Genomic DNA, 20,080 nt, shown 5'->3' with positions numbered 1-20,080 from the left:
TCCTTTTAATTACAATTTTTATTATTTTATTTCATTTAATTTCTTAAACTGTTCTTATCTCAACCCACGAGCTTTCTCACTTTTACTCTTCCAATTGTCTCCCCCATCCTGCTGGGGCAGGGGGAGAGTGAGCCAGCGGCTGTGTGGTGCTTAGCTGCTGGCTGGGGTTAAACCACGACACACTTTAATGTACAAACTTCAAAATTTACTTAAAGCTTTTACCCACTTAATGCAAATCAGTTGCAACTATGTCATGAGGTTGAAGTCATAGGAACAAACAGTTCTCATGACATGAACTGTTTGAATAAAGCATACAGCCTGAGATGTTGCTGTGATTTTCTGGGAAACGCAAAATCCCTTGCTGGAGAAGGTAAGACAGAAAATCATGGGGTTTTTGTTTCAGAAAGGTAATAGATTTCCATGTATTTGTGATGTGTAGTCTTGCTCTGAGACATTATAGATGTCACAGGATGGATTTTGCCTGGTGAACAAGTGGTTATAAATGAATAGGAGAAAGGAGTGTAATTTTAAATTTTTTTTCTCAATTAAAAAACATTTTTTGCTAACTTCTCTATAGCATAACACAAGTGGAAACTTACCTTCAAGCATGCAGAGGTATGTCCAAAGTCATCCAAACTCAGATTTAATTTTGGGAATCCATAGTCAGGGTCTTCTGCAGAGAACACTGCACCCTGGGATCCATCAGCATTATTCATGCATGATGCCCTAGTTTCCATAGGTTCCCCCAAATCATTTGCTCAGAGTGTGTCCATCCTGCAGACTCTACTGTAGATGTAACTCACCTTAAATGAGCTCCTCCAAGTCTAGAGAAGCCACCTGGAGCTCAAGGGAGGCCGAGTTATGCTGCTGCTTGGTCCGACATTCCAACTTGTTCAAAATTCAGTGTAGCTGTAGCAGATCAGCTTCCACCACCTAAGCCTAACATGTACCGCTGAGCTCCCAGCGCAGACCAACAGCGCTGCTGTGTGTAGGTGTGGGTCCAGTGCGTTTGGCCTTTTAATGGTGGGGGACCGTGGTTTTCAAGCGAATCACAAAGTTCATCAGAAGCCACAGAGGAACACCGGACTTCAAAGTGACCTTTTGTTTTCACTACAGTCCATTTTATTGCAAGGTTTGACACTGCATAGGCTCAATAACAAGTTATTTCACTGCAGCTCAAGATGGATTTTGATACTGGCGGTTTGCTCAGGTATCAGATTTATTCCTTCAGATATCCTCATCTGAGCAAGTTCTTTGTGGAGCGGCTCTGCAAGGCTCCCTTTGCTGCTCCGGGAGAGATGCTGTTTCATCAGACCTGTTTCAGACATCCACTGTGGACTGAGTGCAAGCCCAGGGAGACTGTTAGCTGTCTGCATGGCAGACCTCTACTTTTGATCCCGTGAATCCCACTCCTAGTGTGTGCTAGTGAGCCATCTGCTCTGCAACAAGGTCCTCTGCATGGCAGAGAGGGCCGTCTGTGTCTGCTCTTGGCTCAGCACAGGCAGCACCTCGCAGAGCCCCTGACTACGGTAGTGAAGAAGTGAGATGCTCCTCTTCCTCCTGAGCAGGCTAGCATCTACTCTGCCGAAGTTGGCTATCAACCCTCTGCTCAGATGGGGATATCTGAAGGAACAAATCTGATTCTTGAGCAAACAGCCAGTATCAAAATCTGATTTTCGTTTGTTAGTCACACTGTGTATCTTGAAGGAGAGGCTGGTTTCTACTGGTGAGCAACTGGTTGTACCGGCCACACCAGGGTGATAAAGCTTGAGTTTTGAATAGCTGTCAGCACAGAGGCGTGTACTCCAAGCAGTGCTCAGATACGGATGTTTGCTAAGGGATAACTGTCCCTCTGGTGTGCCACCACTGATTGGATGGGACAGTTGCATAAAGAACCCCAGAATAAGACCCGTCTCCATCCTCCGAGAGAGCCCTGAGGCTGTTCTGGTTCAGAAGAAAGCCGGACTCCAGCAGCAACATGTCTCAGCTGGAAACTGCGATGGGAATGACCATTGCTGTCTTTGACAAATATGCAAAGACTGATGGCAACAGGCAAACCCTCACCAAAGCAGAACTAAAGACCCTCCTGGCAACAGAGCTCCCAAACTTCCTCTCGGTAAGAGAACAGCGCAGCATCATTTCTGTGTGGCGGGTGCAAGGGCTGCCTGCAGACACAGGCTTTCGTACATTATAGGGGAGACTACATCCAGAAATATGCAGTGGTTTGTAGAAAAACTTTAAATAAAAAAGTCTTTGCACATACCGTGTAAAACTGATTCTAATATTCAGGGCCATTCCCTGTTTACTAAATCATCACTCGCGTTATCAGGACAATGGCTTTGAAATAGATTGGGTTTCATCTTCAGACTTCACCTGCTACTTCTGTTTATCCCTGAATTTACCAGCTCATATCGTGTCACAGCTGCTGTGAAGGTAGTTATTTTGTCGGCAGTTGAAGATCTTGATTGCAGATGGAGAATCTCTCTAAATATTTATACACTTACTTTCTCTGGGTATTCATACTACAGACTCAGTATGCACAGCAAAACGATGCATAAACAAGAACAACAGATGAACTCAGAGCAAACTGTTTTGCATTTGTCCTTAATAGTAAAAGAAAAACCTGAAAAAGTATTTCACAACATAGATTCGTATGTAATCATCAGGTGCATTTACACAGGTTTTATATATATATAAATTTTCTCTTAGTAGGTATTCAAAATGCTTAATATATTATAGTAAAAGCTTTAGCTGCCTGGGAGACAAAAAGCTTTTCATTTTCAATTGTTTTTTATTTGCTTCCCTTCACTAAAAATCCAAGAAACACTCTTATATGTCTTGTTCTTTCCACACAGGAGTAATGTTGATCTATCTATCTGCACAGTTATTATTCTTAATTGCAAAAGCTTAGAACCAAATGTTCCAAATGTGGCTACCACTTCTTGTATCCAGCATAATTCAATTTTTTAACAACTATTTCAGGGCGCTGCAGCCAGGGTACTTGATACAATTTACTTTTCTTTCCATGCAAACTGTATGAAATCATCGTATGAAACCCATGCCTGCTGGATTTGTGACTCACAAATGAAACACAGATGCAATACTGAGAATAAGAACCTGGATGGCTCTGGGGGGGATAGATGAAAATGTCTCTGAAAAAGCTCTGTCAGACAGATCAGTGGTTGTGACCCAACAGTGTCAGAGGCAGCATCCTGTTCCTGCTCAGGGAGCTGTACGTCACCTACAGCACTTCCACGTAAAGAAAAGCAAAACAACAAACCCACAATTCTAAGGGGGCATGGAAAGCCCCCAGAAGCTTGACATTTGGTCTAAATAAAGTTGGGGAGCCGCTGTGCTAGACAACTACCAAATGGGAGGATGCTCAAAGGTCGTTCCTGAGTACGGTTACTGGCCAGGCACCACCTTTTCCAGCTCCCCACAGCTGCCCTTACTGGCTCTACGCTTTTCCTGAAACTGCTGCAGAAACTGGAGATTTCCAGGAAGATACTTAGCTGAATGTCCACTTACGTTCTAGTCTCCATCTCCCCTTCCCATTTTACCTGTTCTAGGAAAAAAAAAAATAGCACAAAAATAACATTTTATGTCAATACTTAGAATAAATGTAAACCAACAATGTCCTGTCTTGCAGACCAATAACTGCAAGAAAGAAACTGAGAACACATCTGACTTCAGAAAAAAAGTTTTACCTGCATTTTCCTGACATTTATATCCATATTTTTTATTCGCAAGAATGTTCTGGGAAACAAGAGTCTTTTAAATACTCATGTATATTTCTGGTCTTAAAACTGGTTATAGCTGACACAGCTCACAACTAGCTGGAAAGGTCTTGAATCAATCAGGGGCAGAAATAAATCCATACCACAGGACTGGAGGATTACAATCAGTTATAAAGAGTTGCCAAAAAATAATCCCCCCATCTGCATTTCAGAAGTAATTCAGGGGTTAAAACTAGTTCATATATTTCACTAAATAATTTAAAATGTTTGGTCATGAAACTAAAACTGGTTGTAATTTGCAAAGTGAAGAGGAATAAAACCTTCCAGACACGTTCATCAGTCAAATCTAGGGAAATGGTTCAATTTTTAGTGATTTTAAAGGTGCATATATTTAAACTGAAACATGAAATTACAGAGTGAGAAATTTAGTTAATTAGAGCATGATCAAGAAATGCCTTCAGATTTCAATTAAGGTAGTAATTATCACAAATTCGTGGAAATTTTCCAGAAGTTTATATAATTTCTTTCTAGTATAATATCAGATTTATTTTTTGTTCAACTTCAACAAAGTCCACACAGTTGTTGCCTATAGAAGACAGGTCTCTACTGCCATCCCCTGTTCATTTTTAAAACTGCGTTTTCTAAAATCCCTGGAGATAATCAGTGCCAGGACTCAAGCCAAAAAGCCCTCCTGTAACCTACTTTAGAAGAAAACCCCTTCTTTTAATATATTTTGGAAAAATTAAAAACAAAACCCAACCAACTCTTTTTACTTGGATTGTGCCTTGCTTAACATCAGCCTCAAGGTGTACCGGTTCAGTCAGGCCATCAGAATTATGACAACTTAGAAAGAAAAAGATTTTTCTGACATTTTTCGCTGCCGTGACTCCAGCTCAGCCTCACGCTTCCTTCAGGAGGTGCCTTCCCGGACGCCAGCTCCCGTGAGCACCTTCTGCGGGCACCAGGGCCAGAGGGAGCACTCGAAGCACTTCTGAGGCTGTTTGCATCTTTGCTGGGGCGGTGGTGATTAATGAAGCTTAAATTTGACATTTCCCCCAGGAAAACATCATTTCGCAAAACCGCAAACTGCCCGAGCTCCGGCCGAGCCCTTCCAAGGGAGCGGACAGGGAACGCGTGGCATTTAATTCAGCTGGGTGATGGCCTCAGGGCTTTGCATTACACAGCTTTAACCATGATAAATGTTGTTTTACACGTAGAAAATATGCCTCTCCGTGCCAGGGCATGACCGCAACTCCCAGGTGCGATAAACCCAGGAGCACATGCTTTCGGGGGGTGGGGAGGTGGGGGGCGACGTGCTGACTGCCGCTGTGCAGAGGGTGGGAAGATGCGGGTCTGCGCCCGTGCCATGAGGATGCTGGGACTTGTGCTTGGTCCTTCTGTCACCCAGAGCCCCAACCTGAGCCTGAGGCCAGCGGCAGCATGACCTCCCGTGGGAAGGACGTGCTTTTCAGGCAGCCGGAGGAGGAGATGTGCGGCTCCCACCGAGACGGGCAGGAGGAGATGCCGCAGTCCCACGCAGTCCCATGTCCCGTGCGGGGCGCCGAGCAGTTTTCTCCGCCAAACACGGTGCGAAGGAACTCACAGCTTTATGCCCAGAGGTATAACGCACAAAACAAGCAAAGAGAAGAAAAATAAAAAGGTCCCACTAGCAGAAAACACGATAACCTGACATTCTGGGCAGGCCTACGGCAGGGCAGCGAGCAGGAGCCATTATACCTCCATCCCACCCCCATCTCCCAGGCAACTCAATCGCAGTTCCCCGCGGAAAGGTACAATGCGTCGGCGTCAGCCTCACGCTCCGCAGGTGCCCTCCCACACGCCTCGGCGAGGGCCCGCAGCCCACCAGGGTCCTTGTTCGGGCTGTGGGTAGGGATGCTGCTGCGCTAGGGTTTGTGCCGCCTCTCACCGCAACCTGCTCTTTTTCTTTTGCAGTCGGGGAAGGACAAGGATGCTATTGATAAAGTCTTCAGGAACCTGGATGAAAATGGCGATTCCCAAGTGGACTTCAAAGAATTTGTCATCTTTGTGGCAGCTCTGACTTCCTGCTGTCATAAATATTTTGAGCAGAAATAATTTTGAGCCAACTAATTGTCGAACTGCTCCCAGAAGCCGTCTTTGCCTGTGCTCCATATGCCAGTGCTATGGATCCCTTCACTTCCATGTACCGCCATGCAGTTTACAAGCATGATGGGCTGTAAAAATAAATCCTACTGTGCTTACTTCCCTGTCTTGAATGTTAATTTCTGCTCCTTTGTGGAAAAGCATGGGTTTACTGCTCCCACTAACTCATATTGAGTAGTTCCTCTCTTTCTCTGCTTTTAAAAATTCTGTTCTTAGCCAAAAGGCTCAATACTCACCCCAGTGCAAAGGCTGCACAAGATTAAATGCTGCTGGAGCCATGAATCAGCTGGAGGCTGCTTTTGTACAGCAGCATCTCCGGGATGCAGCCTGCCGAGCTTCAGCTGAGGGAGGCTGCAGCCTAAATCTGCGCGTGTGCCACCGCGGCTGTACAGGACGGGTCTCCCTGGGGCTGCCTCTGAGCCTGTTCGGTACCCTCAGCGGTGTGGGTGTTGCAGGGCTGCCATGTAGGCTCCTTCTTGGTTAAAAAACCAAAACAAACGCACTTTTTTTGGCAGCATGGAGGATTCTGTGCAGTTTTATGTGCTGGTGAACCAGCTCACCCAGCTCATATGGATTTACTTCCTATAACATGATAAGGCTTTTTTTACCAATATAATGATATTACTCTACCATTGGCAATGTAGGTAGGGTTGTACACTATAACCATTTTATTTTAAATACATTTAAATACACACACACCCCCCTCCCAAATAGCATGCCATAATTTTGCCTGGAGTAGGACTAATGGCAGCAATTATTGCTTTTTTACCTGAAAAATGTCTGTGTGGAGAAGTGGAAGAGTTTGCTTTCAGTGGAGCAGGCAACAGCCATCAGCTGTGACTCTGCAGCTGGAGCAAGACTGAGCCAATCTGTATTCTGAAGCACTTCTTTGCAGGTGAGCAACCCAGTGCAAACTGCAGAAAACGTCAATTTTAGTTCCTTTATCCTCAAAACAGTCCTGTTTGGTGCTATTCCTATCTTATGCCAAGAGCCAAGTCACTCCCTGTCCTACCGCATGGGCAAACATGCTGTGCAGGCAGAGGTGCCGCAACTCCCCGGGCAGCTGCCCGCTGGTTTTGCGCAGGGCTCCAGCTCCGGCTGGAGGCCCCAGGAGATCGTGCAGCACAGCAAACGTAGGAACAAGAGCTCTGTAGGTGCAGAGCACTGCTTTAACTGCAAAAACATTTTCCTCTCCCTGCTGAAGCCTGGTACAATGAGCTAACTGACCACAGTCACGTACCTGGAGCTGGAACAAGAACTTAGTTTCACTGTGTTTCCTGAGTCTGAAGTTTAGCTGCGGGTTCGACCCATTCATAACCATGTAGAAGCATACATATGTTTAAGTGTATTCATCTTTTGGGGAACCCACTGGGAAAAGTTTGGGCTTATTAGATTATTTCAGCCTGTTTTAACCATTACAGGTGTCCTTTCATCTAGCCACCTTTGGTTCCTTGGTTTGGCTGTACTGACTAATCACCACCTACAACTTTATTCCTAACACCAAGGGCACAGTGTCCCCACACACCTTAAAGGATGTGACTGCCGGCTGCTTCGGGAAAGGCTCTGCTCTTCTCTGCCCCAGCACTGTTGGGTCAGATCAAGCAGTCGTGATCCAGGGGCCGGGCTTCCCTCCGTGAATGTGGCTCTGTCCCCACCAGAGCTGTCTAACCCCGGTAAGACCTCAGAGTCTCCCGTCCCCCTCACACTACGCATGGCTGGTGTACACACCAGCACCGTACCTGGCACAGACACCCGCAGAGGGGTTCCCCCACCCAAAAAGTGTTAGAGCTGCAACCGCTATGAGTGGAAGCAGCCACTGGTGCAGCTGCAAATGGTGCTGCAATGGGTGCTGTTAGCCTATGGTCAGGGTTAAATCAGACAGAGACCATACTTAGTATGCAACCAAAAACTAGTGAGCGTTGCCCACATTCATGCCTTCTCCCTGGCACCTTGCTGAGAACAGATTCCCAGCTTAGCATGGACATACAACAAAAAACTGATGATCAGTTATTCCTCATTCTCTAACCGACTTAATAAACTAGTATCTGCGTGCAAGAGATCGCTCGAGAAAGAGAAAGCGTGTGGCTGTGTGTCTGCCTGCGTGTGTGAGCTTGCCTGTTCCCTGCCAAAGGGGACAGCAGCGCTGTGTCACCGTTCCAGCGCTGCTGCAGACTGAGCTCATGCAACAGACCGTTTTGAGCAGGGGTCTGCCTTCTCTCCCCCAGTCCCTGCGGCATGGCAGTGTGGCACAAAATCATGCTGAACAACACTCAGAGGGTTGCCGAATTCCTGGATGGCTGGAGCTGAATTGCATCACATGTATTATACTTGCAGAAGTAACATGACTTGCTTTATTGGCAACAGTAATATTTCTCTGCACTACCCGAGCAAGAAAACTATTAATTATGAAAATGCACAAAAGTCTTCCCAACCCAGGGATCCTAAATTAGCCTTTTTTTCAGAGACTACTCCATATTATTTCAGTTGTTTGAGATACATTTACAGCTCTAATCCCATACGTCCCTGCCCGATGACTGCTGTGCAGCTCTCACCTGCAAGGGCTGGCAGATTCCAGTATCACATCCTTCACTACTTTGTCAAGGCTATAAATGAGCAAAGCACTCGCCTTATTGCAAAGGAAGTGGATTATAAATTTCAGAGGTAAATTTCATATATTGCACATCTAGCTAGCTAGTGATATAAACCATCCTCAGGTGAGGACATTTAGGTGATACCTGTCACTAACTGACTGGTGTATCCTAATTTTTTTGAAATGTATTTTTCCTTTTCCAAGTTTAGCATTAGCATCTAAAAGGTTTCCTCCGTGTTGCTTCCTAATATCCATCCTCGCTGAAATTATTTTTTTTTACCACTGTGTGGCACTAAATGCAGCCTTTTTCTTACCCACTGAGCCCAAAATGCAATGTATCATTATTGAGACAGAATGTAAAGAATTTGTGTTAAGATTTAAAAAAATTCAGAAATGTTCTTAACATCATGGCAATTTTATTTCTAAACAAACACTGTATGTCCCATCGAGAGCTCTTCAGTGATCGCAGTGGAAGCAGCAGGAGCCGAAAGCCACGCAGAGGCTGCATCTCTTGGGCTTTCGGTAGGGTTTGGCGGCAGCATCCCAGTTTCACCCTTGTGAAAGTTGTTTCCCCTTGTTTGTAAATTGCAAATCCCTTGTGCAATTTATTGTAGCATCGTTCTACACCCCACTGAGATCACTTTTAAAACGCGTCTTTTAAAGAGCACATTGGTGAAAAGCTCCTGTCTTGTGAGCCAAGAGATTCACCTTCTTACTCCATTTTATCTATCGGATTTTTAAACCACACTGTTCAGCAGTGAGAGCTGTAGATCATCGTCAGCAATACTGTAATTTACCCCATATTTCATCCCTAATTCCTAAACTTTCTGCCCCCCGTGTCCGATACTCACACAATTTCACTCGCTCTCTAATGCCATTTTGCCCATTTTCCTGATTTTGTGCAGGTTTTATCTGTGCTCGTAGAGCATTTGAAGACTTGGTTTACTCTGCTTAGCTGCAGTTCTGCTCGCAGCAGCACCAAGCCGCTTTGTTACCGCTCCACCTCCCAAAATGGGTACCAACCAACCGTGACGAGCTCCAGCACCATCGCTTCCGTCAAGGAGTACCTGAGCTACCCCTCTCGCCACCAGCTCAAGTGTGCTGTGAAACGAGTGGGATATTATTTTTCTCCTTGTTCCTGCTGGCCCCGATCCTGCAAACTCTGCCACGTGTGTTGAAGTCTCCTTAGGTCCCCTGGTCCCACCGGTACCTGTGGGGACACCTGGAGAGCCCAAAGACGGTGCCCAGGAGCACACGGATGCTGCGTGCTGCTTTGCTAACCAGAGGGAGCTGTGCATGTTCACAGCTGCAGAAAGAGGGGGAAGAAAAGGGGTTTGGGTTTTTTTTTATTTTTCCCTGCAGATCTTTCAAAAGCTGTAACTCAGTGATGAATATTCATTTCAATGTAGTACTGAAAATTCAACTGATGACACCTCAGAGGGAAAATGATCCAGGAATAAAAGAAATTAACATATAGCTCCCACCTTATCATAGAACAAAAGTGACTTTTCAGAATATATTATTTAACCTAAAAGCATTTCAACAGAGTCACTTTAATATCTTTCAAGCCACTAATTTTCTTCCCAGTATTATTAATTTTTGCTCTGAACCCACAGTTTACCCAGAATATACTGTGTATTTCCTTCCCTGGGTAAACTTTTGTCATCCAGGGTTCAAATTGCAGAGATGCTAGACCTGGTTTTATACCTACCATTGAATCCCAGCTCTTAGGCCTAAGTGTATTGTGTAGAATGAGATAGTTTAAGAACTAGCATAAGGCAGATGTAAGAGAAAGGAAAAGACAACATAAAAAGCAGCTCAGCAAATACGAGCTAACAGTTGTGGGCAAGACATGTTTGACATGTTAACAGAAAATAAGATATGGGAGAAGATATTACTAGTAAATGACAATATGGGGAATCATAATCTGTGATGAGTTTCAAATTAGGCAAGGCTGAAGGGGAGAGGTCGGAAAGTCAGCTAAGCAGCAATCCAGCCAATAGGTATTTTTGTTATCTCATACAGAAAAAATATAAATTTGTATTAACAGAGGATACCTTCTATAGATGAAGATACTCCAGTATCTATAGTTGCCATTTTGAAATTTGGTGGGGTACCATCAAGGTTCTTCAGTTTTTAAAATGACATACTGGTGTCTTTTTCCTGAGTGTATATAGAAGAGAAAATAGGCATAATGTTACCCAACCCTGAAGTCACTTGTGGTCACTTGTGTAGTAGTTTTACCTGGGAAGGTTCCTCATTAGTTTTACCTTCAAGTTCACTGGGGCTCATGGAAAAAAATAATTCACCCAGTCAAGCATAGCGTTTATCTCCCCAGTAAACCCAGTTTGGGGCTGGAAACTGGACATTTCTCTCCCCAGACCCTCCGAGCACCCCACGCCAGCAACATGTACCTTCAACACTTGACCTACAGCGCCGAGATCAAGCTCTTCACAAAATACACCTTAGCTGCTGGTTTCCTTATAGAAGGTGGGTAGAGGAGGAGGAGGAGATGCTACCTGTCTTTTATGCAACAGTCTCACAGTGAAATGCTCCTGTAGGAGGTGGGGAATTGCATTCAAACCTTTCCTCGGCTGAAACCCACACACGCCAGCTGCGCACACTAAATAGCAGGAGCCAGGGCGGCAGGAGGCCCAGGGTGCCTGCTACCTGCTCCCTCCGTCGTGTCAGAGACCGGCGAGGCTGAGGAGGCCTGAAAAAGGGCGCGTGACAAGCAGCACACTTCTGTAGCCTGGTAGATGGCTATGCAGGTGTCTGCGTCCCAGATACGCTGTAAGGGCAAATACTGCATTTTAATCAATAACTACTTAATGCAAAATACACAGTCAGCATAACTGAAAAGATACCCTTTGTCAGGTAAGTTCCCAAGCCATCGAACAGTAAAGCTATGGTCGCTGGTCTGGTCCTCTCTCTTGGACCATGTTCTCCGCAAGAGGCTGAAAAGGTCGCAGCAGAGGATGGGAGGGAGCATCTCTTCCTTCTCCTTCTCCTTCTCCTTCTCCTTCTCCTTCTCCTTCTCCTTCTCCTTCTCCTTCTCCTTCTCCTTCTTCTCCTCCTCCTCCTCCTCCTTCTCCTCCTCCTTCTCCTCATCCTCATCCTCATCCTCATCCTCATCCTCATCCTCATCCTCATCCTCCTCCTGTTCTGAGCAGCCAGTCAACCCCGTAAAATGGTATAAAACAGCGGGTGATGCTCAGCCCACCGCTGGCAGAGTGAAAGTCCCGCTGGCACGTCTCCCCCACCCTAACCACTCAGCAGTGCTCGGGGAAGCTCTTAAATGAAAAAAAAGCTGTCTCCTGCTCAGATACCTGAAAGGAAGGATCGAGGAATTTCTTTTGCTAAAGAGGGTTCACGGCTGCAACATTTGGAGGCGAGGGCTGGCGCTTGCCCAGTGTCCTCTGGGACATTAACTGCTGCTGCCTCTGTGCATGCAGCTCCCCAACGGATGGACTCACGCTTTTGGGTCCCTTTCTGAGATACCTTTCCCACGTGCTGGGAGCAGAGCCTTGGGGCTTACCACAGGTTTCTGCAGTCTGCTCAGATCCACCCACCTGGAAATTAGTCATTCCAGCAGCTAATTGACTATGCTTTTGTACAGCTTTTTCAGGCCATTTTCTTCCCCAGACTGATTCCTTTTTTTTTTCTCCTAGTCAATTTTTTTTTCACTCCTGTACCAACCTGGAAACCTCTGGCTCACAGCTCCATTCTGGAAGCTGCTTACTGTCTGAAGGGAGAGAAAATTCTTCATTTTTTTAAGGGCACAGCTCTGATACTCTCCAACAGGTGATCAATAGGTGCATACACCTTATTATGCTGCAGGACTAGGCATCAGAATGTTCTATAAATAGGTTTGATTTTGCCTAATAAACCTTTCCATTATATCAAAGTAAATGCACTGAATTTTTTTTCCTTGTGATTTTATAGCTTCTTATTTAGATGCAGTTGCCAATAACATTTTCTTTTGTTCTATGACAGGCAGAAGTAGGTCTTTAAAGTATTAGCTATTGACTGTTGCATTCAGAAAGAACAAAAGGTTCCTGAAAATAAGTGGATAAGGAAGCTGAGCAGAGATGTGCTGCGAGAGCCAGGAACTTCCTCTCCAGGATGTAAGTACAAGCACAGAGAGACTGAACCAACCCGCTCGTCGCTGCCACAGTTTTAGCCTTGCTACCTAAAAGGGTTTAAATCTGATGAAGGCTTGAAATCCCAGGATTGTGGGTTTGCTTTGGAAACATTTTAATGTTCAAATATTTATTTTCCCTTAGTGCCGCTAAATTCTTGTTATAGTGATTATAGGTCCCTTCTTCCTCCTCATTTCCAAACCCTACTCTGTAATTTAAGTCTGTGATGTGCCGACCAAGTAGTTTTGGATTAAGAAGTTTTGGAAGCCACCGATACACCACAAAAGTCAATTTTGTGTTTCTGAATTAACTTCCTCACCTGTGCGGACCTCAGCTAGTTCAGTCTCCCCATGCTCTCCATGAGATTTCAAACCCGTCAGTGTAAGTTAATAGGTTTAAAAGACTGAACAGTAAAACCTGCAGAACAAGTAAAAGGCCTAAGACCCTGTGCCTTCTGCTGCTCTTTCTGCAGGTACTAAGAGGGCTGCCTGAAATGAATATTCAATCTCCCATTGCAAAAATAGCCTCTTCTTCCCTATCACTGACTTCCCAAATGAAACAGCTGGGAGAAAGAGAAAGCCCAGAGCTGCAGCTGTAGGGGAGCTGGAAAGGATCTAAAGTAAATAATAAATCTTAAGTAAATCAGGGATGATGCTAGGTTTGTCCTCTGAGGGCTCTGTAGTCGGAGGCAAAGACGCGTGCCTTGCCTGGGGCTCAGCCTGGGGCTAGGGCTGGAAGAAAGGGAAAGCCCAGAGCTGCAGTTTTAGGGTGCTGGAAGGCATCTTCCAGAGCTAACTCGGGGCTGCTGCTTGATTTCACTACTGCAGAATGTGTGGTCTGAAGATGGAGCTGGGTGCCTGGCCACGTGCCACCTTACTGAAAGCCACACACTTCAGGCTGCTATCATTCCCAGGCATCATCTCAGAGGCAGAAGGATTTTAGTCTGGTTTTGGCAGGGACAAGTGCAATTCCTGCAAAGCCGGCTACTGCCCTACCAGTCTTTCGATAGGAAGACTTGTCGGCTTTCTCACGTCACGAGGCAGCAGCAGATCCTCGCTGACAGCCTGCCCTCGCTGACAGACTCTGCAAGCGCATCGCCTCAACTCCGCGAGCTGGAGAGGCAGGGAAGGTAACAAAGGGCAGGATAAAGCCAAGGCAGCGCAGCGGGGTGAGGCAGACCTGCAGGAAAGGACACTTTCCCCCAGCTGATTTTGAGCTGTATCCTTGTTTTCCCCGGCTCTCCACGTTTTCCTCCTTCTTTTCCTTCCTGTTTTCTTCCTGCCCGAATATGAAGGAGCCTTTCAGTGGAAAGCCGCTCTGTGGTTTACTTTGTAAACAACAAACCAAAGCATTTCTCTCCTGCTAAGTCCCCAAAAATCAAGCAAAAGAACCATCCTCTTCTTGCTAAAGAAGGCTGCTGTTTCGGCTCGCAGTTCAGCCAGCACAACGCAGTCTTTTCTAGCAAGTCTTCCGCTGCTGCATAGCAGCTCAGTCTTTCAGCCCTCAGAGAATGAGCACGTTAGGAGCTGAATATAAGCAATGTTTGCTTCCAATTTGCCCAGGCTATGCCCAATTACTTTATTAATGGACTGGTTTGCAGCAGGGTTCAGATAAAACAAAGCTGTGCTTCAGGTTTGGTTTTGCAGTGCTCCAAGTTTTCGAGCAATAAAAACGAAGCAATGTTAACCCCCTTTCTGTGCGATTTTGTCTACAGAAGCGTGAGCTAACAATCTCTCTATGGGCAGCCTGTCCTCTGCAGAGCTCAGCGCTAATGAAAGCAGAAGGACAAATAATTGTATTATCCTGATACCTTTGATTAGGAAAGGATGGCTCTTCAAGAGACAGTTCAACAGCTTTAAACATCTAATATTTAATAATTCTTCTGGGATAATGAGTGTGGTGCCGCTGTCCACCAAGCCAGTCCATTCGGGTCTCCTCCTGCAATCCCACTTTTGGATTAAGTTCTCTCCCCATAGGAGTTTTTTGTGCCCTCAGGAAAGCCGGAGGAAGGCTTTTTAGAGAGATCCAGGCGACCTCTGGATCAGCTTTCTGGGGTATCAGGAACGTGGCTGCTGACAGCAGCGTGCAGGTAGTGATAACTGTGTGTCAGGAAATGCTGAGCGAGGCTGCTAACCCCTGAACGGGAAGGGGAGACACATATCACCCCCGCCATCCACCTCACAGATGAGGCCTTGAGAGTCTGGACAAGACGATAGGAAGTAGGTTTCTACTATTGCAAAGCATAATTTTGGCCACTTTAATACTTTGCCTCTCAGTGATGAAAACATCCAATACACGTGCTTGGAAATGCTTTCTGTAGAAGGAATCGGTGCAAGCAGAGCCATCTCATACAAAGCAGTACAAGACACGCTAGAAGGCTGCTGTCTTGCAAGATGATGTCCGGAGCTATGAACTGGCCCCATGCCTGGACCGAGACTCAGCAGTGCTGCACACTGTCCTGTCCACAGACTTCTCTGTAACTCGAGGAGGTCATCTTTAAACCAAAGGCTTTAGCTACTTGCTGCTGGGGTTTGTAACCGGTGGTGTGACCTCTGCCATTTTTTAAATCTACCTGTTCTTTGAAAGACTCATCTTCAAATAAACATAAATCAATTATTAGTATATTTACTGTCCTGTGGTGCCTATTACTATATTTCTTTTACTTTTTTTTTTTTAAAGACCTGGGCTTCATATAGCATTCTAAAAATAAACCAGAAAATTGGTTTTTGTACTGCCTGGGGAAGGCTAATGTGTCTAGATCTTTTGCAATAACTACCCACCTCCCCTTGAAATTTTTATTTTGATCTCTGAAAATGTACATTGTACTGAAGCACAGCTAAGAAAGAATATAAGAAGAAATGGAGAACATGCAGACCTGATAAGTGTCACTCTTTATAACCACACAATCTCTTCAAACAGCACCAAATGTTAGCTATACTTGGGGACGTCCTCCTGCCAGGCTACAGGAATGCTGATGTATGGTCATCAAACAAGACGTGGACCTTGGCAGAAAGGTGTGGGGACTAAGTTTCTTGCTCGGAAAAAGCCCTCAAAGTGATTTGGAAAAAGTGCTGGGTCCCCAATTCCAGTTGATAGCAAAGAGTACTAAGTTTCACAACCGGTCAACAATATGGGGTGACAGAAGACGATTCATGATAACACACAAAAGAGCCTTAGATGCTTTGTTATAGGGTATCATTTGTTCTCTATTTACATAGTGCCTTTGTTTCAAAGTACAAGTGAAGGATAACAGCAATGAAACGGAAAGCAATACTTGACAATGAAAGCAAACAAGCCATCAGCTCTGGATCTCAAGTGAGAACAATAGATTGAGCTTACAGAGGAGAAGAAAAGATCAAGACAGTGGGAGAAGCAGCATAAAAGAAAGAAAATAGATTCCTATGGCTATATTTAGAGCTGAAATTGTGAATGATAAGGAAGTGCTTTTTTGCTGCATCGCCTTGAGGTAAGATGCAGAGACCATGCCCACTTTTCTTTTAGAACCTTTCTCATGTCCTCCTTTGCTGGTGATGGTGCCTCAGTCTACAATACCCCATTGCAACGGATGCCGCAAGTTTTAAATAATCTACAGTGTATGTCTACATTGCACTGATGTGCCTGACCTTTCGAGAAGCACTGCAGTACTTAGAAAAATAATTTTAGCTTTGTTTTTGTCCCTCAAATATCTGAATCGCCCATGCCCTGTGCCCCCCTCCTTCCCCAAAGAGATTCTGCCTCACCCTTGTCATCATCACCTACCCTCCACCAGGAAAACTGGTACCCCTTTTCTCCCCTCCATGCTATCCTACATGTTATCTAGGTCTTATCTGCCTCCGCCCCAGGAACAGTCTGCAGCTGGGCTAGAAATCACTGCAGCACCCAGGAAGACAGCAGATGATGATGAGGGAAAAAAAAAAGGACTCTTCTAGAGACTGTGGGGAGGGGTACAATCGCCTTTCAGGGCATTAAACCAAGACAGCAGTTATACCTTCTGTGCAGGAAGGATCAAGCCCCTTTGTGGTTGTGTAAATAAAACCAAATGTATTTATTTTCATAGGCCACAGGCAAAGAAGTGCTATGCACAGCCAGTAGCTGAAGGACAGAAGGCGGTGGCCTTGGTGTCCTGCAATCAGCTCTAGCCTGACGTGCCAGACAGGAGCAGACTCCGTCTTCCCAGTCCACCCTGGAAAATCCTGAAGGCAAACACTTCAGGACATACAGAGTAGGACAGGGCCTCAAGATCAGTGAGAGATTCTGCAAAAGACAAGCAGTGTTAGCAGACGCATCTCTGACTTTGGCCTTCTAAAAGCCCAGGAATTAAAATTATAATTAAAAGCTGTGCCAACAGGTTTTGGCTCCACTTAACAGGACCCCTCCAACAAAGTCTTGAGCCTTCGTTTTCTTTCCAGATCGGCTTCTGCAAGATCAAGGACTATCTGCTCCAACAGGCTGGCCGCTGACCTACATACAGCAGCAAAGCCCAATGCAATAAAGGGCAAAGCTGAACTTCCTTTTTAAAAATAATCTAAGTTTAGAAACAAATTAGATGCTGGTGTAGCCGTGTGACTCCAGAAGCTGTGCAGCCTAAAGCCAGTGGTTTAATCTGTACCTGGTTCTTGGCAGACCCTGTGCTGCTGCTGATTTTGCATCTAAAAAATCTCTATTTAAGGTGTTACTAGTTCTGAATGGCAGAGGCATAGATGGAGGCACAAAGAAACCATATTTCTTAACATGTAGCAGTGTCTAAACACAGTATTTTATATTAATTTAAAGATGTCTGCTCTAATTTACGCATACTGCTTAGCCCAAAGGAGGTTCAAATTCCTGACCTAGGCCTCCAGGCAGTATGGCTAGATAAGCAAAAAATGTTAATAATATCTCTCATTATATGTCTCTAGTTGCTTATACGTCTTTTAACAGTTTTCAGGGCTGGGATATTCAGAACTGCTTAGTGCTGGTCTAACTCTGACCTTCTTGCTTCTAGTGATTAAGGCATTCATTCAAAATAGATCCCAATATGAATATATAATTTGGGATGCAGGCGTCATTTTTTTCTACTCTTATGGAGTAATATTTTGCTTGTTAAATCACATTAACTCAGTCTTATGCCATCCCTGAAATAATTTATCCTGGTAGATCCTATATTCATCTTGCTGTGTGGTTGATGTTTGACGACCCAAGCACATAGTCAATGATGTTTTAATTTCCTAATTTGTACCAGGAGATTTTAAAAGTGCAACTTATGTCATATCTAAGCAAAACCCCCTTACATGTGAGAAATTACTGGCCATCCATTTTGTGATCGAACGCATACAGCAAGATTAGTGATCATCTGTAGCTCAGCTGTTATTTTTACTGGGTTATCAAAGCTGTGGGGAGGATTTTGTAAAGCTATTTAGCCTGAAGGAAGGGATTAAAGAGGTTTCACCCCATGAAACATCTGTTGCAAGTGTACTTTCTAATATTCGGAGCAGAATGTTAAAATTAATCAGAAAGGGGAAGAGTCTCTTCCCTGTTCAGCAGCCGCACCCTCTGCTCAGCCGTCCCACGGGCCAACCCACAGTTTCTTTCCCAGCCCAAACCAGAAGCTGCCCCCACGACTATAGAACAGAGGACTTCTTTGGATGCTGTGCCCCTCAACACCCAGATGGGATACTTCAACTTCTTCCTCAAGCTCTCCTCCCTTTTGTCAATTAATGAGAAACTAGGACTTAAAGTGACTGTGACAGCCAGAAAGGCCAACCATCCACGATCTCCTTCTCTTCTTGCCCTAATTCCCAGACTCTACACTCATGCTTTTGTGGTACATGCACTTGCACACACTTTTTTTTTTCCCCAAACAGGTACCTGCTGGAATAGTGCATAATCATACCTACTTTGAGCAACAGCTGATTATTTTCCCAAATGGAGCCCATTATCTACAATCCCACTATTTCTGTGATTTAAAAAAAAAAAATCTGTGCTTGCAAAAAAAAAAAAAAAAGAATATTAAACAAACTTAGGTACTAGCAGTTCTGATACTGATATGGCCCAAAAGCTGTTTTCTGCACCTTTCTTCTTGTCTCACAGGGCTCTCTCAAGTCCACTTATCCCAGCCCCAGGATAAAGCTTGTACTCTAGGGGCAAGGATAACTTTTTTCCCCCAGCAGCAGACAGGACTAGGTTGTGCTATGCTTTTACTGCTTGTAGTACTGCTTTCTATAATATTTGGGGAGAAAGGAGATATCAAATAATAAGCAAGCACATTCACTACAGACCAATATATACTGTGCAAACTTAAGTGCTAAAAGAAGTTGGATAAAAACAAATTCTCAGTTTATTCTCCTACTTCATGCACAGGAGATTTTCAGAGAAATTGAGGAGACTAGACTTGACGTTCCTCATTCTTAGTGCTTTTTTTTATTTTTGAGTTTAAGAAAACAGTCTGGTTATTTTTTTTCCAAAGCAAAAGGAGAAGTAATTTAATTCCTCTCCTCTCTATGAGAGGGGGAAGAATTATATACTCATGCTTATATATGCTGGTCTTAGTAAACTGAAGCTTCAGGAGGGTGGGGAAATGGCTTACTGGCAGCACAACAGTAGCATCCTAATCAGAGCCGTAAGTGACACTGATCACACTGCATTTCCGTCCTCTCTTCAGCCACGGACAAGTGCCAGACCCCTTGAAAACACATCATCGTTGTTGCTGCTGCTGCTATCCCGTCAAACACAAGAAGATGGGTGGCATGACTATGGTGGCTGCTGAGTGCTTAGTAGGACATACCTGTCCTTGTCACTCCATGCTCCCAGCTCAGAGGAAAGAGACTGAAGTGTCTCATTCCCATCGGCCAAGTTCATCTGCCCCAGGCTAGCAGACACATGAGCGCAGAAGCAGTGGTGAGGCAATGATGCACCTACTACACATGTGTTAAGAAATAATGAAGCAAGGATACTAAGGTGAAAAACTCCTAACGCTGGATCCTTGGGAAGCTCCCAGGAGGGCCCAGGACTTAGACCCTGTAGTCATCCAGGAATGGAAGAGGTTTCTCCTTGCAGAGCCAGGTTGTGGTAACAGAAAGTAGAACAGAAATTTTTAAAAGACTGTTTCAGGCTGATATATAGAAGAGTTAGGGATACAATTTCTAGTGCTGAATATGAGGACGAGGTCATAAATAAGAAGGCAGACAGTAAAACAACAGCAAATGCCTGTGCCTACTGCTATAAATTGCATCTCAAAGATTAACTGGTAGAAGTATACCAGCCAAGCTTTTCTACTACGGCATTTAGAAAGTCCTTAACACTTCCCTTGGTTAAAGTTGTACCAGAAATCCTGGTGAATACATCCTGAGACCTGACAGTGGATACGGTGGCCAAATGACCAGGACTTCTTTCCGAGGCAGTGAGGAAGGGGGGACCAGACTTCTCCCATCCCTGGTTTGCACAGGCTATGCTGTGGCAATCTGGGAGTCTACCCTCAGTGCCTTTTCAGA

General features: G+C 44.9%; 1 protein-coding gene across 1 annotated transcript; it reads left to right on the top strand.

The window, feature by feature from the left end:
- The first annotated feature begins 1,978 nt into the window (after positions 1 to 1,978).
- On the top strand, positions 1,979 to 5,831 carry S100P (S100 calcium binding protein P). The gene is made up of 2 exons (XM_009818216.2): positions 1,979 to 2,116; positions 5,691 to 5,831. The coding sequence occupies exons 1-2, from the start codon at positions 1,979 to 1,981 to the stop codon at positions 5,829 to 5,831; spliced, it is 279 nt and encodes a 92-aa protein (XP_009816518.2).
- The last annotated feature ends 14,249 nt before the right edge of the window (positions 5,832 to 20,080 follow it).

Source organism: Gavia stellata, chromosome 5 (assembly GCF_030936135.1).
Source record: "Gavia stellata isolate bGavSte3 chromosome 5, bGavSte3.hap2, whole genome shotgun sequence".
Classification (NCBI taxonomy): domain Eukaryota; kingdom Metazoa; phylum Chordata; class Aves; order Gaviiformes; family Gaviidae; genus Gavia; species Gavia stellata.
Note: the sequence above shows the minus strand (reverse complement) of the source record. Positions and strands in the feature narration are given on the sequence as shown.

Coding starts and splice junctions, on each gene's coding strand:
- S100P (XM_009818216.2), top strand. CDS start 1,979: ATGTCTCAGCTGGAAACTGCGATGGGAATGACCATTGCTGTCTTTGAC. Junction 2,117..5,690: donor AGCTCCCAAACTTCCTCTCG/GTAAGAGAACAG, acceptor TTTCTTTTGCAG/TCGGGGAAGGACAAGGATGC.